This window comes from Eretmochelys imbricata, chromosome 7, assembly GCF_965152235.1.
Source record: "Eretmochelys imbricata isolate rEreImb1 chromosome 7, rEreImb1.hap1, whole genome shotgun sequence".
NCBI classification, from domain to species: domain Eukaryota; kingdom Metazoa; phylum Chordata; order Testudines; family Cheloniidae; genus Eretmochelys; species Eretmochelys imbricata.
This window is the reverse complement of record NC_135578.1, coordinates 5586148-5608061: the sequence shown is the minus strand read 5'-3', so window position 1 is coordinate 5608061 and position 21914 is coordinate 5586148. Positions and strand designations below refer to the sequence as shown.

General features: G+C 41.3%; 1 protein-coding gene across 1 annotated transcript in view; it reads right to left on the bottom strand.

Moving 5' to 3' along the window:
- Nucleotides 1-4658: 4658 nt before the first annotated feature.
- SYNPR (synaptoporin) overlaps nt 4659-21914 on the bottom strand; it is a 100993-nt gene continuing 83737 nt past the window's right edge. Inside the window, exons 5-7 of the mRNA XM_077821417.1 lie at nt 21424-21622; nt 6487-6678; nt 4659-5025 (exon numbers count right to left, since the gene is read on the bottom strand). Of these exons, the coding sequence (XP_077677543.1) occupies nt 4741-5025; nt 6487-6678; nt 21424-21622 (676 nt within the window). The 3' untranslated portion in view covers nt 4659-4740. The remainder of the gene's footprint in view (nt 5026-6486; nt 6679-21423; nt 21623-21914) is intronic.

Here is a 21914-nt window from a genome sequence, read left to right as displayed (position 1 = left end):
ACTGCTCTGGGAAGTAAATTCCATGTCTCTGCTCGGTTCTCAATATACTGTAGGAGGCGGGGGGTAGAATCAAGGCTCTGCTCCCTCCTCCCTCCAGACTAACCGTGCTAGAGAGGGGAATGTAGTACCTTTGCACAGCCTGCTGCCCCTGGCATGCCAGAAGCAGTGGTACAATGTACCCAACCACAGAGTGTGTCCCTAAATGGCAGCAAAAGGCCACTGGAGCCTTGTTCTTCCTTTGCTTAGCTTTATAGCTGGTGGACAATACAAATATTGGAGAATTTGCATGGGAAAGACAAGGGAATTTTAGCCACCCGGATTCAATGGAGTTACTGCGGATTTATACCCATCACGATGAAGAGCAAAAAACTCAGGCCTTATACATAGATCCCAGAGCCAAAAGAGACCATAGTGATCATCTAGTCTGACCACTTGTGTAACACAGGCCAGGGAACTGCCCCAAAGTCATTCCTAGAGCAGATTGTTTAGAAAAACATCCCATCTTGATTTAAAAATCGTCAGTGATGGAGAATCCAGACCTTGGGTAGTTGTTCCAGTTGTTAATTACTCTCACTGCCTTATTTCCAATCCGAATTGTCTAGCTTTACCTTCCAGCCACTGGACTACGTTAGAACTCTCTCTCTAGATTGAAGAGCCCATTAGGAAATATTTGTTTCCCATGTAGATACTTACAAGACTTGATCACAGTCTATATGTTATTTCTCTAGAACTCCTGCGCTGCACCTCCTGCTTCTCCAGTGTTAAGCCAGGCCTGCCCTAGACGTCTGTGCTGAAACCCCATTGTAGACAGAGCCCCAGGAATCCTCACCCAGTGTGGGAGGGAATCAGCAATCTCTGTGTCTCTGCTCCCCATGCTCCAGGCCCCACAGCTCCCTCTGTCTATGAGGGCTGGAAACAGGGCCAGCCCAGGGTGAGGCAGGGGAGATGCCCATCGCTACCCAGGTGGAGGGCTAACGCATCCAGGGGTTACTCTCTGCAGCTCTCATTTTGCTGGGATAACCTGCCGTTTAAGCGGATGTGTGGTGGGGGGAGGGGAGCAGCTCTGGAAGGCAGGGAGTTGGGCAAGGCTGCAGGGAGCCCAGGGGCAAGCATCGAGGCACACACGTGGCCTTGGGCTTTGAGACACAAGCACTGCCTGCTACTTGGAGGGAAAAGGAGTGTGTGGGGAGGGAAGGGGATAAAAGCTTCCATGTTGTAATAATACAAACATGTCTAACGGCTAGGATAGCGGAGAAATGGGCAACAAAGAGAAACACACAGGAAGGATTATAAATGAGCAGGAAGGACTGCCCTGAACATCAAGGGACATGTATGCTTCAAGGCTGACCTAGTTATTTAACTAATTAGCAGATACACCCACTAATAACGCAGTGGGAAAGAAATCCGTCTGCACACAGTCCTGTCTGTGTGCACACAGCATGCACACAGGACTTTGAAGAGGAAGCTGGAGTTTACAGAGCCATTTATTTGCCTTACATTAGGAAACACCAAACTCAGTGTTTTTTCTCCTGATGCTCCCCTGGGATGTAACTGGCCCTATACCGTGACTTTAACACAAAGGGAACGTTCCTGCATGTTCTCCAGTTGTAACAGATACAAATGCATGCATGGATTTTTGTTTTCATTTTTGCGGTTGCTATATTATATTCATCAGAGAAGATAGAGAGGGAAAAAACTTATTGGACCTTGCAACCCACACGCCTGTCCATGAAACTATAGTCCCCAGGCAGAGGATGTATCAGATACCAACCAACTCATTATGGCTAAACGCTATTAAAGAGCCTGTATATCCTACTCCTTCCTTGAATATATTACTGTATAAGTTCTTTTTTGAGCATGGATATGTTGTTTGGTTCTATTACTAAGTCATTCCCTCAGTTCTGTTTTTCAGATGAAAATGTTTGCTTAAACTTGAAACTTAATAATATAATAATTACGCCTAGCTCTTACATAGTACTTTCATCCACAGCTCTCAAAGCATGTAACAAAGGTCAGTATTATCCCTATTTTACAGATGGGGGAACTGAAGCACAGAGAGGGGAAAGTGCCTTTCTCAAGGCCACTTCTCAGACTAGGGGCAGAGCTGGGAACAGAATCCAGATCTCTCGGATCCCAGGCCAGTGCTCTAGCCACTAAGCAATGCTGCCTCCCATTTGCATAGGCAAATAACATAAGAACGGCCATACTGGGTCAGACCAAAGGTCCATCTAGTCCAGTATCCAGTCTTCTGACAGTGGCCAATGTCAGGTGCCCCAGAGGGAATGAACAGAACAGGTAATCATCAAGAGATCCATTCCCTGTCGTCCATTCCCAGCTTCTGGCAAACAGAGGCTGGGGGCACCATCCCTGCCCATCCTGGCTAATAGCCATTGATGGATCTGTCGTCCATGAACTTATCTAGCTCTTTTTGAGCCCTGTTATAGACTTGGCCCCCACAACATCCTCTGGCAAGGAGTTCCATAGGTTGACTGCATTGTATGAAAAAATACTTCTTTTTGTTTGTTTTAAACCTTCTGCCTATTAATTTCATTTGGTGACTCCTAGTTATTGTGTTATGAGAAGGAGTAAATAACACTTCCTTATTTATTTTCTCCACACTAGTCATGATTTTATAGACCTCTATCATATCCCCCTTAGTCGTCTCTTTTCCAAGCTGAAAAGTCCCAGTCTTATTAATTTCTCCTCATCTGCCAGCCGTTCCATACCCCTCATCATTTTGGTTGCCCTTTTCTGAACCTTTTCCAATTCCAATATGTCTGTTTTACATTTAAGGGAGCTCAGGACAGAAAGTCACAAGTGCCTAGAGACCGTCTCTCCCCCAGTTCAAGAAACTGGGGGGCACCAAACTAAAGGGGCAAAGCTGGAAGATCACCCCCCCCACACACACACACACACACTCCAGTTTTTTGTTTTGTTCTGGACAATTAAACAACACAGTACTGATTTATTAATACTTGGAGAGAGAGAGAGACACACACACACACACACAGAAATTGGACTGTATACGTTAAAATTGGGTATTTTTATGTTGTGACACTGACTTACCAGAAATGAATCATGTCTCCAAATGTATGTCTGTACAATCCTTGTAAAAATCTTGGAAAATACTCAAAATGAGAATTATTTTACACTGTTATAATACCACCATACTCTTCAAATGTACATTGTATGCATTAACTTTATTAGGGTCAAATAGATATCACAATATAGATCCATCCACTGAGTAGCCATAAATTGGTTACAACAATCATATAAGACTATGCTGTTTTATGCTTTTAACATTACAGCTCATACAATATTATAGACGGATACACTTTTATTTAGAAATGCAGATGATCAGTTTCGATTATGATGCTGTGTTTCAGGCTTCAAACTGAGTAAGAAAAGAGTTTAGGGTGACCCTTTTGGCTACACAGAATCCCATGTACTGTAAGAAGCAAAGTCCAAATCTTCAGTGAAGCGATGCCAATTTACACCTGCTAGGAATCTGACCTTATATATCTTAAGATGAGGTTTTTTAGATTTTGCCAGTTTCCTAACATTTACTGATAGCACCAAAACCATTATTCAAAACCAGCATTCACCATAATGATGGAACAGAAGTGTCATTTAATGATTTTCAAATGGCATAGATAGAAATATTTCCATCCGGAATAAAGGAATAATTACGCTTTGTAATGCTGACTAACAATGATCTTTGTCCTTGCCATGTTTTGTTAAATTAAGTACATGACACATGGCATATTTTTCACATGGTTTTGGTTACTGATATCTGCACCTCTGTTATCCTAATTAAATAAATATCTTTGTAAACATATAACACAGTTACTTGGTCCTTAGTTTTCACAGCTCACGTTAAAATTTTCACAAAACATCAATAGAAATAGTGATTTATAGAATGAATACTGAGCTTAGTTAACCGGAATAAACATTGGTCAGGTACCATTTATGCTACTGAATGCTCTCTCAAGGAAAAACATTTTAGTTACAAAGCATTCAGAACTTGGGTAAGCCATATACCCAATTCTGCAAAATATATAAAATATACATACATTTTCTTAAACATACATTTAACAAAAAAAGGAGTGGCAGAAATTGAAAAGTTCCATATACAGGGTCCAAAACATTCTGTTGGTGTGAAACTGCTTATCCATGCACTAAGTCACACAGGAACTGGTTAATCAAAATAATAATTAAAAAAATTCCTCTGGAAAAAATATACTAAAAACAAACGCTCTAAAGCATTACAAACGGGCAGTCTTGAAAATTTAGGAGTAATGTTACATGCATCATGATATACTGAATAATCTTTAGAAATCAGAATAAAACACTTCTGTTTCTCACCAAAATGCAGAAGAAAAATTCTATTCTACTTCATTATGTTATGCATATTACACAATACAGACTTGAGGCTACAAAATGCTTTTACCATTTTAGTACACATACAAACTACCATAAAGTTATCTATACAATACATACAACAATACTTCAGTTCACCACCTGTGATGAATACATCATCATCAGTTGTCTAGTGACAAAAATAACAAACTAGCCACCACCATCTGCTTCAATAGGTACCATTAGATCTTTGATTTACATTACATACTCTCTTGGAGTATTAATTTATTTAAACTTTCTTTACAAATCTGGTGCCACTGAAACCTAGTGTTGTTACACTGTCTACATATAAGGGGTGTAGGAATGCAAATTCTGTGAATGCTAAATTTGATTGGCAAATGAGGTGGGCCCACTCTGATTATAGCTCTGTTGCTGGCCATATTCACCCACCTGGCCATAGTTGGCTTGTTGGCCAAAGCCTGCAGGTTGGTTATATCCTCCAGTTGGACCATAGTTGTCTTGATTATAACCACCTTGGTTATAGCTGCTTGATTGTTTCTCCATGGTGTCTGGAGGGTGCCTCTGGCCCGAGGAATGCCACCCAGTCTCCTTAAAAACAAACCAAATATTTCCTGCCCAGAGAATAAAGTTCAAGAATCCAAAGACCTAAACAAGAATCAAAGCAATTCATGAGTACAAAGGCATGATTTTTGTGGCCCAGTATATATGTAATGTTCAGCTTTATCCAATACACTTCTTTTAATGAAATGAGCAAAGGCAATTTAAAGACAACCCTTCCCAAAAGGCTCAGGAAGCTACATGCTCAGCTGTGAAACAGGGGTCCATGCCTACCCCAAAATAGTCAAGGACAGAGGCTGCAAAGCCCATCTTTTTGCCCAGTTAGCTAAACCAGTTGGGGCTTGATGGGGATGGTGGTTTATAGAGGATGGGAGTTGGGAGGGAAAGCCTTGCCTATTTTGTTGGGTTGGTGGTTGAAGGTTTTGCTGTCGTCTTTGTAATATTAATTAGTGTTAGAGGCACTCACAATTTGCTGAAACTTAAACTTTGTATGGGAACGGGCCAGTCTGACAAATTTCAAATTTTTTTTTTATTTGTCAAAATGTTCTCCCCCCACCCACCCTCGCCCTTTTCTAAATGAACAGTCCTGCTTCTCGCTTTGAAATGACTTGGCTTAGGAATTCAAAGTAAAAATTAAAGCCAAAATCGAAACAAAATTTCAATTGACCCAATCTGAATAGAGAAAAAAAATGTCTAAATCGTGAACATTTTGCCAGGGCAGGAAGACCATTTTCCTCCCAGCTCTACATAAGACAAAGACAGAGTGTTTCTTTTTCAACATGTGATGGTAGATTGAAGCTGAAAGCAAACAGACCCTTCATGGCCCCCAGGAAAGGCAGTGCGAGCGTGCACCGTACTAATTCTGGATTTTGTGTCTCATCCCGATGCTGCCACTGCAGCCACCTTTGCTGGGCTCTGATGTTCCACCTGCAGAGCTCATTGCCGCTGAAGAAAACGCCTTTGCAGGAGAAGGCAATACACAAGCAGAACTGAATTACTGGTGGGGTGTATGGAAGGGTGCTCTTATGGACGGTCTGGCTTAGATCCTGGATGCATGGGGATGAGCATCCAGATGGATAGATAAGCAAAAGCTGGAGTGTCAAAGGAAGGGAAATGGCTTGTTGGCGGTTCAAAATTTAGCTAAGCATTGGAACCTTGGTCCGGAAGATCTTTGGTGCAGGGACCATATCTACCTCGGTATGGCATAAATATTCCGCACATTAGAGCACCACACATGTGGGATATACATTCATAAAATCACACTTATTTTATAGGTGTATTCCCAATGTTCACTTCCAAAGCGAGCTGACTGTTGAATGAAACTACCTGTAAGTCAGTCTATAATTTTTCTCCATGGTAACTATCTCAGTGAGGCAGCATTTTCAGTCAAATCACTGGCAACATTTTAGGAACTTCCAAAGAAGCCAGTGGACCTACATTGATTTATACCAGGTGAGGATGTGGCCCAATCTGTATGTCTGGAGAGCTGAAAATACGTGCACACACTTTCATTGCCTGACAGTAAAAAAAATAAACAGATCTACTTACAACCGAAGTATTTAAGCTTGACATAACAGGGCTGCGCACAGGCATGCATTTGTTAGACTGCTGTTTGCAAGCCGACATCAGTAATAGCACTTCGTCTGGATCAGTAGCAACCTTTACATCAGACAGTCCCTTGGCCCAAGCAGACGAACCCACCAGCCACAAGAAGGAGAAGACCACTGTCACGATGAAGTCCTGTAAAACCAGATGAGACAAAAGCATTAGATAGATCGGTCAACTGGGCAGCGAAAGCATCAGAGGAAATGTATCAACAAATCAAACTTCAGATTATAGGACAGAAAGAGAGCTTTGTATTTCCTGGAAATAATATGGTGGTCTTAACCCACAGACAGAATTTTCAAAAGTGCTCATTGCCCCCAATTAGGTAGAGACTTTCAGTCCCTGGAAAAATCATGGAGCAGGTCCTCAAGGAATCAATTTTGAAGCATTTAGAGGAGAGGAAAGTGATCAGGAACAGTCAGCATGGATTCACCAAGGGCAGGTCATGCCGGACTAGCCTAATTGCTTTCTATGATGAGATAACTGGATCTGTGGATGAGGGGAAAGCAGTGGACATGTTATTCCTTGACTTTAGCAAAGCTTTTGATCCGGTCTCCCACAGTATTCTTGCCAGCAAGTTAAAGAAGTATGGGATGGATAAATGGATGATAAGGTGGATAGAAAGCTGGCTAGATCATCAGACTCAACAGGTAGTGATCAATGGCTCCATGTCTAGTTGGCAGCCGGTATCAAGCGGAGTGCCCCAAGGGTCAGTCCTGGGACCGATTTTGTTCAATATCTTCATTAATGATCTGGAGGATGGTGTGGATTGCACCCTCAGCAAGGTTGCAGATGACACTAAACTGGGAAGAGTGGTAGATAGCCTGGAGGGTAGGGATAAGATACAGAGGGACGATTGGAATTAGAAGATTGGGCCAAAAGAAATCTGATGAGGTTCAACAAGGACAAGTGCAGAGTCCTGCACTTAGGACGGAAGATCCCCATGCACTGCTACAGACTAGGGACTGAGTGGCTAGTCAGCAGTTCTGCAGAAAAGGACCTAGGGGTGACAGTGGATGAAAAGCTGGATATGCGTCAATAGTGTGCCCTTGTTGCCAAGAAGGCCAATGACATTTTAGGCTGTATAAGCAGGAGCATTGACAGCAGATTGAGGGACGTGATCGTTCCCCTCTAATCGACATTGGTGAGGCCTCATCTGGAGTACTGTGTCCAGTTTTGGGCCCCACACTACAAGAAGGATGTGGAAAAATTGGAAAGAGTCCAGCGGAGGGCAACAAAATGATTAGGGGGCTGGAGCACATGATTTATGAGGAGAGGCTGAGGGAACTGGGATTATTTAGTCTGCAGAAGAGAAGAATGAGGGGGGATTTGATAGCTGCTTTCAACTACCTGAAGGGGGGTTCCAAAGAGGATGGATCTCGACTGTTCTCAGTGGTAGCAGATGACAGAACGAGGAGTAATGGTCTCAAGTTGCAATGGGGGAGGTTTAGGTTGGATATTAGGAAAAACTTTTTCACTAGGAGGGTGGTGAAGCACTGGAATGCGTTACCTAGGGAGGTGGTGGAATCTCCTTCCTTAGAGGTTTTTAAGGTCAGGCTTGACAAAGCCCTGGCTGGGATGATTTAGTGGCGGATTGATCCTGCTTTGAGCAGAGGGTTGGACTAGATGACCTCCTGAGGTCCCTTCCAACCCTGATATTCTATGATTCAATGAAATGAGCACAGATCCAATTTAAGTTTCTAAGTAAGTGGCCAGATTTTCAGAAGAATCTATCCAGCCTGCTGGATGCTGAACTATCTTGAAAATCTGTCCCTCAGTGTCACAACGCGGGCTGCTGGGTGGTGAGTGAAGTTGTAAATCCGGCCCTGATTTAGATGCAAGAGCTGAACTCTCAGTCTGGCCATACAAGCAGTTCCACAAAATGCTTCTTCATTTTAGCTCAGTTACCATATGCTGTGGGCTTAGGGGTTCCTTTGCACAATGCTGTCATTGTGCATCAGTGTTTCAGCTGAGCGCCCCCTGACGCTGACTAGCCCTTCACTGCTAGGAACAGCAAACCAACCAACCGAAAACGTTCCAAGGGCTTGATTCTGCAAGGTACCAAGCACCATTACCTACTTCCTGTCAATGTGAGGCCACCGGAGAACGAACTTCAGGGCTTTACGAGTCTCACTAGTGACCGAAACTGCATTTATTCTGAACTGCTTTGCCCGTTTTCTGTCATGGATATGCCTATGCACATACACACACGCTCACTTTTCACAGGAACAAGTGACCAAACTCTGTTGCTACTGTGTGGGTCTCGGGAGGAAAAGAAAGTGTTATTTTTCAAGCTTTTTATGTCCTGCTAAAACTAAGGAGCCATTCTACTGTTACTGTTCATCCCATCTGTCAGTCTGCAGCAGATGGTTGACGGGTTGCGAGTCTAACGCACAACTCATTACATGATTGTGTCTCGGTATCCCACCATCTCCCGTGCCGGCTGCTTTCCCTCTCTTGCCCTTTCGCCTCCCTCCGGCCTTAACCTATAAGGGAGATATGACTGGACGTGAAAGAACGCAATACAAAGTGCAGCATGGTGGGCTGACATGCAAAGCATAAGTGATTTTTAAATTTAGAGGAGGGTCACCTCCTCAGTTGCACCCCCCCCTCCCTCCGTGTCCTTTTAATGCTGGAAGCCACTCAAATCCCTAAGCCACCCTTACAAGAAATAATGAGGAAGCGATTTCTTCACCCTCACAAACAGGATTAAATTTACTGCACCTCAATAGAATGCCAAAAGCTAGCTACATTTTTTTAATGGCAAACCTTTCTGACACACACAGGACTGCAGCAGCTAAATGGCCATGCTACAATGCTTTGATTTACACTGACCTTGCTTCTTGCTACGAAGAGGAATTCTCTTGACACTTGTGTTACGGAATTGATGACAAATATATCAACACCCAGGGGCTTCATGGTGGGTAAAAACGCTGGGCCTGAGAGCAATTCATTTATTCTCAAGCAAAAGATGTTATTCTTTGAAGCTTAAGGGGTAAAAAAACCCCACACTCTAGCTCCTATGGGTATGGTTTAAAGGCAAACATCTTCCTGAAAAATTGTAACTGGGGCTGAAACTGGTGAGATAATTGCTAAATTGACATTTAGTACAACTTGCATTTTATTTACTGAGGTCCACCCTTACAGGGCCTGGTATGTAATCTAATTGCACACCAAAATTGCACATAAAATGTCACATGGGGTTCCAATCCAAGCCTTTTTTATTAAGCATAATTTGTTTTTCTTAATTCTGCCAGAATTTTAATACCTCAGAAATTAAATCAAGCCGAGGAAGTCAAGGGTGTTTTTTTAATAACATTGGGTAGAAATCTGAGGCGGGTAGAAGCAAATTGAGTGCAACTAACTTGATAATGAAGATTAAGCTTGCTAAGAAAGGAAAGCTTAACAACTGGCAAAGCACTTCATGCAGGTGCCTCCAGCCAGAGACTTTTCAGAGCTAGTGTAGTGTTCACTATCAATCAGGTGTGTTGGCTAATCCCTTTCCTTTCTCTAGCGTCATTTGGAACAAGAGCGGACAACACAGTCAGCTGAAATGTGCTGGATCCCTGAGCTGCAGTTTGTCGAATCCTGTGTGATTGTTCTGCAGCGGCACAGATGCTTTGGATTGGGAATGTATTAACACAAACAGGTTTTAAGCCGGTGCAGGCTAACCGTGATTTGGTCAAACATCACTCTACAGCAGGTGGTACAAATGGCAAGGCAGTCCGAGGTTGTAAAATGAGACCCCGATCTAGGGAGAGAGATACAGAAAAATGCCGCTCCAAACTGGGGCACAGAGCATGGGGAGAAAACGTACAGGAGGGCAGGCACAACAGCCAGAAGGAGAATGTCAGAAGGTGGGGCTCTGGGAACCAGGGTGCTGAGTAAAAACCATTGCCCCATTCTAAATACCAGAAAAGGTGAGTCATGCCTGAAGCCAAACGGATTGTCTACATTGCAGGCCAAGAGGGTAATACAATTTGTGTTTTAATTGACACCTTTAGCAGGCCACAGAAGAGAGGCAGGTCCCAGCGTCCCTGGAGACCAGGATGCAAGGTCCCAAGACTTTGAAGACATGACTAGCTGGGTAGAAGGGAACAATTGTGTAAGTAGAACAACCTTATGTCTACCAAAGGTTTGTCAGTCTGGGCTGACCTTCGTGGTTTTGGCTAGAACCTGAACCCACTCTGATTTCAAGTGGGTTTGGGCTTCTGGCTGAATGTTTGCACAGCTCCAGGAGGAGCAGAGCTACAAGATAACAACATGCTGAAAATAAGAGAGAATTTCAAGCTAAGTTATTCTTGAGTTTAATGCTTAGCATGAAGATTTCTCCTTCGTAGTTAAAGCCTGAGTTTCTGCATTCTAAAACAAATCTTACATTTTGAATGTTTAATATCCCCTGAGCAATTTTTTTCTTTGGAACAAAATAAGCGTTTTTAGTAGCTAGCCCTCAACGATGTCTATGGATCACTCCAACATGTATTGTTGCATGGTTACCGTTCACTCGTCATTGCAAAGTTTCTCTCTCAAATCTCAGCTCATACACTCGGCTGTTTTCCAGCAGGTGCCTTTGGGAAAGAGGCAAGTGCTGCACAGTCTGGGAAAGCAGAAATCTTGAATTAAAATATACTGTGCAGATCCAAGAGGGTAATGTTAAGAATTGCATTTAATATTCATAGCACAATAGTTTATTGTCTGGTTCTGAGTTTGGCAAAAAAATTCCTAATTGGAGCACTTTTATGACATTTTATTTTTTTTCAATGAAATTTTACATGATTTGTCTTTTCTATTATGACTGAGAAACATTTTTTGGTGTCAAACTTGTGCCGCATTACTGTTTTTCAAATTTCAAGTTGCACTCGTTGTTGTGATTGATCACATTAGTCTCATAGTATTGATTCTGGGTCCCTTGCTGTCTAAATTGAGCTCAGGTGGCTAAGAGGGTTAGGAGAAGTTACTGTGAATGAATTTCTCAGAGGAAGTATCTGAATTTGGTGAGCTCTGAGTCAGTCAACAACAACAGAAGCTCTCCCGTTGATCTTCCCACCCCCCGTCCCAGCCCAAAATAGCCAAAGATCGCTACCATAGCACTTCCTTGTGAAATTTGGAAAATGCAAAATTTCAACTTGAAACTGGAACTTCCTAGAACCATTTCAGAGAGAGAGAGATGCAAAAACCACACAAATTGAACCGACAAAAAACTGTAGAACATCCTCCACCCATTGTACCAACCCTAGCAAGTTTGTCTAAGTTTTATGTGCAATTCAGTACCTGCTCATTACATGCATTTAACTCTCCTTTATCCATCTCACAAAGAAAAACGTATCACTCTTAACTGCAAAGAGACAGTAACTCTCCCTTGTTTTCAAGAAAAGCTTTTAGATTCTCTGTAGCATTTCCATTCATTAGTGCCCACTCCACAGATGTCTTGGTTTGACAAAATATATGTAAATATTTACAACACATCAGGGAGCACCTGTTTAAGTTGAAGATGCTAAATTCCATTTGCTCCCTGTTAATCTACTGACATGCAACTTGCATGCACACACACAGGACCACATCTCTAGCGGGTGCCAATCAACATGGCTCTATTGAAGCTACACCAATTCATACTAGTTGTAGATCTCTCCCAGGTGCTCCAATCTGTTTACAATCATGCCACATAGACTATGCTTCACCAGGACGAACAGCAATTGATGCTCAATCTTTGTAGCCTTAATCCTTTCCGTGTGGATGGATCTCACTATCGTGTTAGCACACATGGTGCAAACAGCCCTCCAGCTCCTGTCCCACAGTGCAATGATCAGTGTGGAGATGGCCTGATTCCTAGGACGCCTCAATGAAAACTCAGCCTCTGTTTATTGGTTAATGGTGTGGAAGTTTGTTGCCAGCATGTACTAGAGGATAAAACCTTAAAATGAGCTGTCATAGGAGTGACTATGGCATTCACCCCACTGTCCTCAAAATACAAGAACAAGAGCATCTCTCAAACCAATGGCAGTCAAATTCACAAACGCTACTTTGCCATGAGTGTTGCCACCTTCCACACTTCAGTGTTGCGGGAGGTCACCAAGTCTGATGGCATCGAGGGATACTTTGATGACAACAGCAACATTTATACCTATGTATGTTAAGATAGGCACAATCACATAGCAGACTTTAGAGCATATGCATAAGAATGGTCACACTGGGTCCATCTAGCCCAGTATCCTGTCTGCCGACAGTGGCCAGTGCCAGGTGCCCCAGAGGGAATGAACAGAACAGGTAATGATGAAGTGATCCATCCCCTGTTTCCCATTCCCTGCTTTTGGCAAATAGAGGCTAGGGACACCATCCCTGCCCATCCCGGCTAATTGCCATTGATGGACCTCTCCTCCATGAACTTATCTAGTTCTTTTTTTGAACCCTGTTATAGACTTGGCCTTCACAACATCCTCTGGCAAGGATTGCCTTTCCATTCATTTCCAGAATACACACGTTCCTTCAGCCATACAAAGTGCCCCTTGTCTGGAGACAAAGTTAGCTCTATATTAGCATGTTCCAGTTTGGGGTGTAAACGTTTTGTACAATGGGGACAACAGTATTACCCTTCTCCCAGCCTATTTCTTGTGTATTTAGACTATAAATTCTTCAGGGCTCGGGCGATTTCTTATGAAATAAAAGTGTAGGACAACGGGGCCCTGATCTTGGTATCATGGTTGGGGCCTCTGGGCACTGCTGTAATTCAAATGAATGAAAAATAACAATGCCTACCAGCACTTCCCTTTGAGGTGCTCCCCTGAACAAAAGATGTGACTCAGCTCTAAATTATAGCTTCCTTGCGGACACTTGGAAACCAGGCTTCCCTTGGGCGTAGATTCTTGTTTAAAGTTCTAGGACTGCATATGAGGTTTTTCTGTATTTATCAGAATGTCAGACTATTACTTGGATTTGAAAATTCGTATTTACTAACCAATTGTCCTTAGAATGGATGTTCTGCACTCTCTCTCATTGTTCTTAGATTCAATAAAGAAGCACAATTTCAACCTCTACTGAAAGGTTTGCAATGTGCAAGGTAACACAATCCATTTTTCAGACTACTTTTTGAAAAACGGTAACAAACTATTCGGAAAATAAATGTACAGCCCCTTACTGCATGTGATCACATTCCTCAATGCCAAAAGTCACAGCTACACATGTCTTCACCTTCCCTTCTGTTAACCTTTAAAAGAAGCCTGTAAGCCTTTTTTTTTTAATTTCAGGTAATACATTGGCTACCTGTTTTTCCTCCTGTCATATAATACTGTTCTGAAAATACTTCCTGGATTGGTGAATTCCCCCCACATAAATGAGAGACATCACTTCTAGATCTGGCATAAGGTTTTCTACGAGATTTATATGCCTAGGGATAAGCAAAGGCTTGGAGCGGATTTGACAGAGTCTGAAAAACGATTTCCCCCTCAATCAAAATTGATGCCTATCAGCAAATTCTCAGGATGAGGAAGCCCCTGAACCAGAGTATAAAGTTAAAGGAAAAGAAGTCCAGAGAGCTGGCTATATCCTTTTTGCCTTTTCACTGATGGAGCTTGCTAGCAGCCTGCCATATTCTGGTATGGAAACTCGCAAAGTTCTGAGGGATCAGCGAAGAGGAAAATGAAGACTTTCCAGACTCTGCCTTTGGCCTGCAAGATGGGCATTTGTCTGTTCTTTCTCTTGCCCCTGCCCAAAGTAAATCTGCATTTTACTTGTTTTAAGCTATGGGTAACTGAAGCTTGGACAAGAGTGTAACTTCTTTGAATAGTAAAATAAAATAGTACTTCAGGTGTGATGATTTAGCTCTGTGATGATAAACCATGATAGTTTGGAACATTAAGAATCTGACAGATACAGTTGGAACCTTCTTGGTTCGAAGAGACGACGCACATTCTATTCTAATAAAGCACGCAGTAAAACAGTCTTGTGTTTTAAAAACGAAATGACAAATGCGGATTGGAAATGTCACGTTGAAATGCACAGACTCCTTAAGTTGGTTGGTAGCTTTCATTTTCGTTTTAATTGTAAAGAGGCAATCATTGTTCTGTGTATTTGTTGTCTTCTCTGGATGTTTATGGGAATTCTTACTGATTTCTAAACTACAAAAGGAGGACAAAGTTTAAAAATATGCAGCAGAGGATACCTTGTGAGGAAGAGAAAAATAGACAGTATTGTTTTAAATGTACATATTTGTAATTGTTACATACCATATGTAGAATACCAAATAACCTCCTGTTTGTTTTAATTATTCACTGAATTCCAGAGACTAAGGAAAGACCTCATCCTTTTGCATTTGGAAACTTACATCCACTAATTTTTATGTGTATTATCAATGGGATGTATCCACTGATCACTTTGTATGTGAGAAGTCTCTCTTCAGTTTTGTAATCGTTTTCATAGCCTGCATCAGTATCAGTTTTCTAATGCTCTTAGTAATTTGTGCAGTGATTGTAATTGATTTGAATATTAAAGTTACATTCAAGGATAATTACATGTATGTGATTTTTTAGGATGACCTATAACTCTCCCCCAGAAAACAGTAAAAGCAGATGAAGATACAATGTAATATAGCTGTCACATTACATATTCTAAGTGGTGTACACATGGAGAAGCTTGTGAAGAAAAACAAGACGATGGAGTGATAGCTACTGACTGATGCAGATTATGAATGTCCCCCAAACAGTTTCCCATTCAGGACTTGATGGAAATATCCCATTGCCTACCCCACATTCCCAAAAGCTTTGTATGGCTTAATTGGATTGGTTTCTATCTGCTTCTCAATGACTGAGGGTATATAGTTTTTCAGTACATTATTGAAATAGATGAGACTGGAATGCATTACAATTATCCAGCCTGATTCTGATCTCAGACCAGTGTATATCAGGAGCGACTCCCTGCAAGATAATAGAGTCACTCCACTGTAATGTGCTCAGAAACAGGGCCATCAGCCTCAGATTAGATACCTGCCCTGAGTAATGGATGTCTCAGAAAATTACTTTTTTTTTTATTTATTTTTTTTTGGTAAATCTCAGAATGAGACTCTGTGCCCATTAGAGTCCAGGTCACCTGTGTAATTAATTCATTTAAAAATATTCCTGGCTGTTGAATACTAATCTGTCACTCAAATAGCTTTTCCTTTATATTTGTTCCCCTACTTTTTCATTCCTTGAGATGGACCCAGACTTATATTTAGAATGTGCATGTTATTTAGGATTTTGAAAGAAAATGAAGTTCATCTGCAGAGTCAAATGTGACTGATGCTTATAATTAATCATTAACAAACAGCTCAGTATATACTGTGCATACTTATTACATCCAAAAAACTATGTTAAAAGAACATTGCGGTTGCAAAGTCAAGCACCCAAAAGTCAGGAAATGCCAGAATTAAGACTGCTCTTGTCCCCTCTGCCCTGTCTTCTGCTCCCTTTACTCCTGTCCCCCAGTCATGGCTCTCTTTCCAATCCCTGCTCCCTCTCCCCTTCCTCTTTTTCTCCCATCTGCATTTGAGTCAGGTAGCTCCCGCCTTCTCTGCCACACTGTCTGGGTGGGGGCCTGCATTGAGAGAAAGGAGAGACAGGCTCCCTGCTTTCAGTTCCTGTGTCTGGTACCACAGAGGCCAGGTGTCAGAGGAAACAATTACAGGGAAAATCCAGCACAGCCTTGGGCTAGAGCCTGCTCAATTGCTCTGTGAGGATAAGCCCAAGTTCAGTGTGGTCAGCATGCAGGAGCTGAGGGGGGACAGAGCATACTTAGTGCAGAAGGAATCTATATAAGATTCTAGGATTGTCACCGGGTGTCACTCTGAAGCCCAGAATGTCTGTTGAGTCTGTGTGAAGCAATGGAAAGCACTACAAGCTTAGCTGAGAACAATTTTGTCTAGGTTATCACCAACTTGAATCATCCCTGGGATTGGCAGTCTGTTACTCTCCCATTTTAAGTTCTCAGGCATTTTGCCTTTACAAACTACACGTGTACATTGTACAGCTACAGTAAGGTATGTATCTATTCTATGCCACAAGTCTTAGACCACTCAGAGATAACTCAACCAATCACAAACCCTTACTCTACAGCAAGCAACAATTTCATTGGCTGCATGAAGGAAACGGCACAGATGGTGGATTACTTTGTGCCTCTGTGTGACACAGCACAGGCTTTCAGACACTGGCACAAGTCCACGTAGACAATTTCAGACAATTTAGCTGTCAATCACTAACAAGTCTCTACTGAGTAGGTGCAAACTGAGATTTTTCAGAGGCTTATAACTTGGTCCAATGTGGGCATATCTTCAAAGGAGTGACAAAAAGCACAACCCTGACCCCAGGCAGTGCTAGAGCGTCTCAATGAAATGGCTGTACGAATTTTTTTAACATGGAAAAACAATGTATTTTTCCAAAACATTGTTCTCAGAAGCAATTGAACCAGTAGTGCTGAAACTTTTCAAAAAAGTTCAACCTTAGGCAGACGCCTTGCATGGAAAATTTCAACCTAAATGGTTAAAATTTGGTAGAGTAATAAGTCACTGAAAACAGGGGCTTATAATGGAAACTTTACTGATAGGCATCACTACCTGCATTGTCTTTAACATTATCAACAGACTGGTGGCAGAGGGAACTGAAATCTTCCGTTATTGGAAATATTGAATCCCAATAATGCTTGATTTCTTACTGTTCTGTCATTTTCAAGAAAATATAAGCTTCAATTAAAGTGATGTTTATTGAGAACCTAACACACAAACATGTATATTTGTACAAATAATTTATACTATCTAATGATTTCTGGGTTGTCACGGTAATAAAGATTGCTTTTTCATACTATTTAAAACCTTTAATTACCAAAATATATGCTATGTAATTTTCTTGTTCCTGCAAGGAATTAAAATATTGAATTTGTTCTATTGATACTATACTTTACTTTAAATTAGGCTCAATGCAATTTGATTTGCTGGCAGTGCTCCTATTGTCTATTTCAGGGTTTCTGTCCTTTTTTTAAAATTTCGAGTGACACAGCTTTTTCCCCATTTTTCCTATAGAATTTATTTTAAAACCCTGAAAAAAGAAAAAAGCAGCTCCCTGAAGCATGAAGTTTAAAGGCGGGAGTAATCACAGAATGAACAAATGTCAATTCAAGAGTGAGAGTGAAGTTTAAAAGGGGTGGGGGTTTTTGTTCAAGGTCAGGCTGGGATCAGGGACAAGAACAAAGGTGAAGACTGAAATCATGATCATCTTCTACCTGCAGGAGCAGGAAAAAAATGCATTATAGAAATGGCACTAGGAGTGCCTGTCCCCGGTGATTAGAGGAAATAACTGACAATTGCTCTATGTATCCCTAGTGATGTGAACAGGAGGCCTCTTAGATTGCTTCATCGCTGCTCAGAACATTCTAGAGTTGTAGAATAATGGTCTTTGGGAGGATCAGCATCTCAGGGATCAAAGGTAGCCATACATCTGGATAGATCTTCCTGGATACTACATTCCTCTGCAACATCAACCTGCAGTTGAAAGGTGTGTTACAGGCTTTTCACTGCCAGTATTTCACCGTTATATGGGCTACATGGACTTGTGCCATAAAGGATACTGGTTTGCACTTTTAACTTTCATACTGGGAAGTAAACTCAAATGATATAGGCCCTTGAATGAGGTCTGGCTATGCCTGCTTTTTCTTCCTTTGTAGATTCTGCCTCTTGGTCTCTTGGGCTCTCTGTTTTGATGATATTTTGCCATTGCACAGAGCAGGGATTTTAATGTCTTCCCTCCACTTGTCTTCCTATGTCTGCCTTCTTTTGGAACCAGTAGATGGTTAGGGGGAGCAGCTAGGCCTGAAGGTGAAAAGAACGGAGACTAACTGGCCACCTGATTGCTAACGTTCTTTTGCTTCTTTGTGCCTTACCACTCCACTAACTCCTTCAGGTAGAGACGTTTTAAATTACTGTCTCTCAAAATCACTTCTCTTTTCCACTGGGCTTAGTGACTGAGGCATTACTTCCATTTTCTCCCTCTCACTTGGAGAGGTGGCAGATTCTCCACAATTGACTAGGAGATGTGTTTCTGGCTGAAATGGGAAGGGCAGGGTTACTCGGTGTTGATTTGTGCCACCCATGTTATCTCTGTAATAGAAATTGGTCTCTCCAACCTGAAGAGAAGATTAAGAACTAGTTTGTTTTCTTTGAGGAAACCTCTTCAAGAATTCTCTGTTGTCAGCATCCAAACACTCCCAATCAATCTCACTGCATGTACAAATTATTAATTTTATTATTTATTTATATTATGGTAGTGCCTAGGAACTCTGGTCTTGGACCAGAGCCCATTGTGCTAGGCGCTGCACAAACACAGAACATAAAGACAGTCTGTGCCCCAAGGAGCTGGACAGATGGATAGAGACAGGCAGGGAAGTACAAGTACTCAGTGAGATAACCAAGAGGGTCAATAATTGTCTGCATAATTTTGTAATGGTTATTATGCTCCCAACCATGCTGTGTAAATGGACAGGCCAGTTAAAAGTTGCATTTAATGATATTTCCAAGAGACAAAATCTCAGCAAGTTACTAGAACTTCTCTGAAATTTTCATGTGTATTCATTATTAAGATACCCAGCAAGATGTGATGCTCCAATGACACTTCGTAACAATATTCAGCACCAACAGCTGGTTACATCTTTAAAACACCGTGCAAATGGACGGCTTAATATTTAGAGCACCCATATGAGTAATGTAAATTATCCTTGTTTTACAGATGGAAAAACTGTGAACAACAACTTTAGCCAAAGAAACCTATTAAATTTAACCCCTGGACTCCATTACAATTGGTTAAATAGAACACAGTGAATTAATACTAAACTGTTACCCGTGACTGCATCATGGATTTTGAATGAATTTTGGAAGCAATATGGCAGTGATATTCTTAACAGTAAAATATCATGCAAAAACAAACTACATGGTATTCTGAGATTTTAGTATGATTTTTCCACTCTCCTTGTTGTAAGTTATTTTCTGTAGTGATTGGAGTTGGTAAAAAAATGTGAATTATTTTCCACAACAAAATTGAAACCAAAATTTTTCATTTTGTTCAGATTTTTTCCTGTGGAATATTCAGATTTCTGATTAAGCAACTTGAAATAAAAAAGTACTTAATTCAAATAAAATCAAATGGAATCAAAGCAAAAAATGTTTGGATTTCGCTTTTTTTTTTTAGGGATTTCCCCTCCTTCTCCCTCACCTTTTCCAGTAAATGTTTTGCCCTCCAGTGTGAAAAGAGGAAAAGGAGAGACAAAAACCCCAAACCCAAAACACTTGCATTTTTATTTCATTAGATGGGAATTGAAACTAATATTTTTTTTATTTTAAAACAATTTGTCAAAATGTTGGAAATTCTGAATGTTGCAAAAAAGTTGAATAGCTCAAAATAGACATTTTTTTTAAGAAAAATTTTTCAGCCAGCACTAAAAAGACATTAATGCTACCTTCCCATTTTTCTTCTTTCATTACTTTTATTCTAGATATTTCCTTTAATAGGTACATCCCTTCTATATTGGTAATTTATAGTATTTTGCTTTTATTTACCTTGTGTTTTTATTATGCATGTAAAACTATGAGTCATTGTAGAAACAGTTCTGAACCAAATAGCCTGGATCCCTCCCCCCCGCCAGCCTCAATGAACTTTAGGGCATTTGAAATCCAGAGCTAAATTTTTTCCCTTAAGCTCCTCTCTAATTTAATTGTTCTCCGTAGCCTTATGTTTCACAACTCACCCTAGTATATCTTTTTTCTCCTCTACAATCTTTGGAGGGAAGAGTTCTATATGTTAATAAGGAGACAAGACACAAGTGCGTTCCCATAAAAGCTTGCACATTCACAGAACCAATTAAATGAGAGTGTAGCGTGAGGCTCAAATATGCAGAGATTATCTGAATAAACAGACCAAAGGGCATCTCACGATTCACGATGCATTCAAGTGCAAATGAAACCCAGGAAGAAAAGGATCCTAAAAGACTGATTTATTATGAAGTGGTTATTTAATAGCCATTGATTTTTATTCTGACCTCACAAGAATCAATCTTTGTAGAGAAACAACCACAACTATGGTGCACTGAAGCAGCAGCTACAAAATGCTGTTAGCTTAAATAGGGGGATAAACTAAGACCCAGTATGGAACTGTGCACCTGAGTATGGGGGACTCAGCATGGAGGACAGTGTGATGCTGCAGAACCAGCCCCAGAAACATTCCACAAATAATGTGACAAAACCCCATCCCAGGGAGCAAAATATTTCTAGCTGACTACACAGTAGCTTAGGCCCCTGTCGCATTCTCAACACATCTACAGCAAATAATGGTCTAAAATTTAGATGTAGATGTAGCTGCTAAATCATCAAACAAGGTGTCTTCAGGGTTAAACTTGGATTCCAAGGCATCATTTTAGTGGCCTGTTAGGGTCACTCTAAGGGGATCTGTATTGCTCCTAGAGATTTATTTTCTCCCTCTGCTTTTCCGCCTGCCTACTTCTTCCTGGCCTCAGCAGTCTCTCCTTCCCAGAGCATCCATTCACCACTACCCCACCTTCCACCAGTAGCTTCACACTAAGGACCCAATCCTGAAAACACTTACAACACAATTGAAAAGTCTCATTGAAGTCAACGGGCATAATGTACCACACATACTCACAGGATTGAGACCAAATTATATTTATATGGGCCATGTGTTTCCATCATCCCTATTCTCATGGTCCCAAATGATTAAATCAACATTAAAGTATCAGAGTCAAGAGCTGCACAAGGAAGTGGAACACTCATCAATTCTCCAACAAGACAACAAACACAAGCACCAAAAATCTAACAGGAAAAAGACAGATTTGAGGACACTGAAAATTTCCACTTACAATTAGAGGCCCCCTGTTGTTTTCACGATATTTGTTCTGGAAGAAAATGTAAACAACAGTGGCTGCCAAGGAATAGAGGAAAGCAAAGACCGCGATAGTGACGAAGAATTCTGCAGAAGAAGAGAAGTCCCCTATTAGCGAGAGCGTTTCTCGTCGTTTGCCTTCGCAGGTGGGAGCATCAAAATTCACCTGATGCAACCTAAAAAATCCAAGACAGGAGAGGTGAATTGAAAAGGCCTAGGCATTTGTTACCTACTAGTGACATGGTTACATCCGAGCTGTATTTTCATTGCTTTAAATGCTGACATATATAAGTCTCAATCCTATAAACACTTGTGTGTGTAAGCAGTCCCATTGATTGAGTTCAGTGGAGCTTTTCACACGCTTAAGGTTACTCATATGTGAACATAAGAATGGCCATATTGGGTCAGACCAAAGGTCCTTCCAGCCCAGTATCCTGTCTGCCGACAGTGGCCAAGGTCAGGTTCACT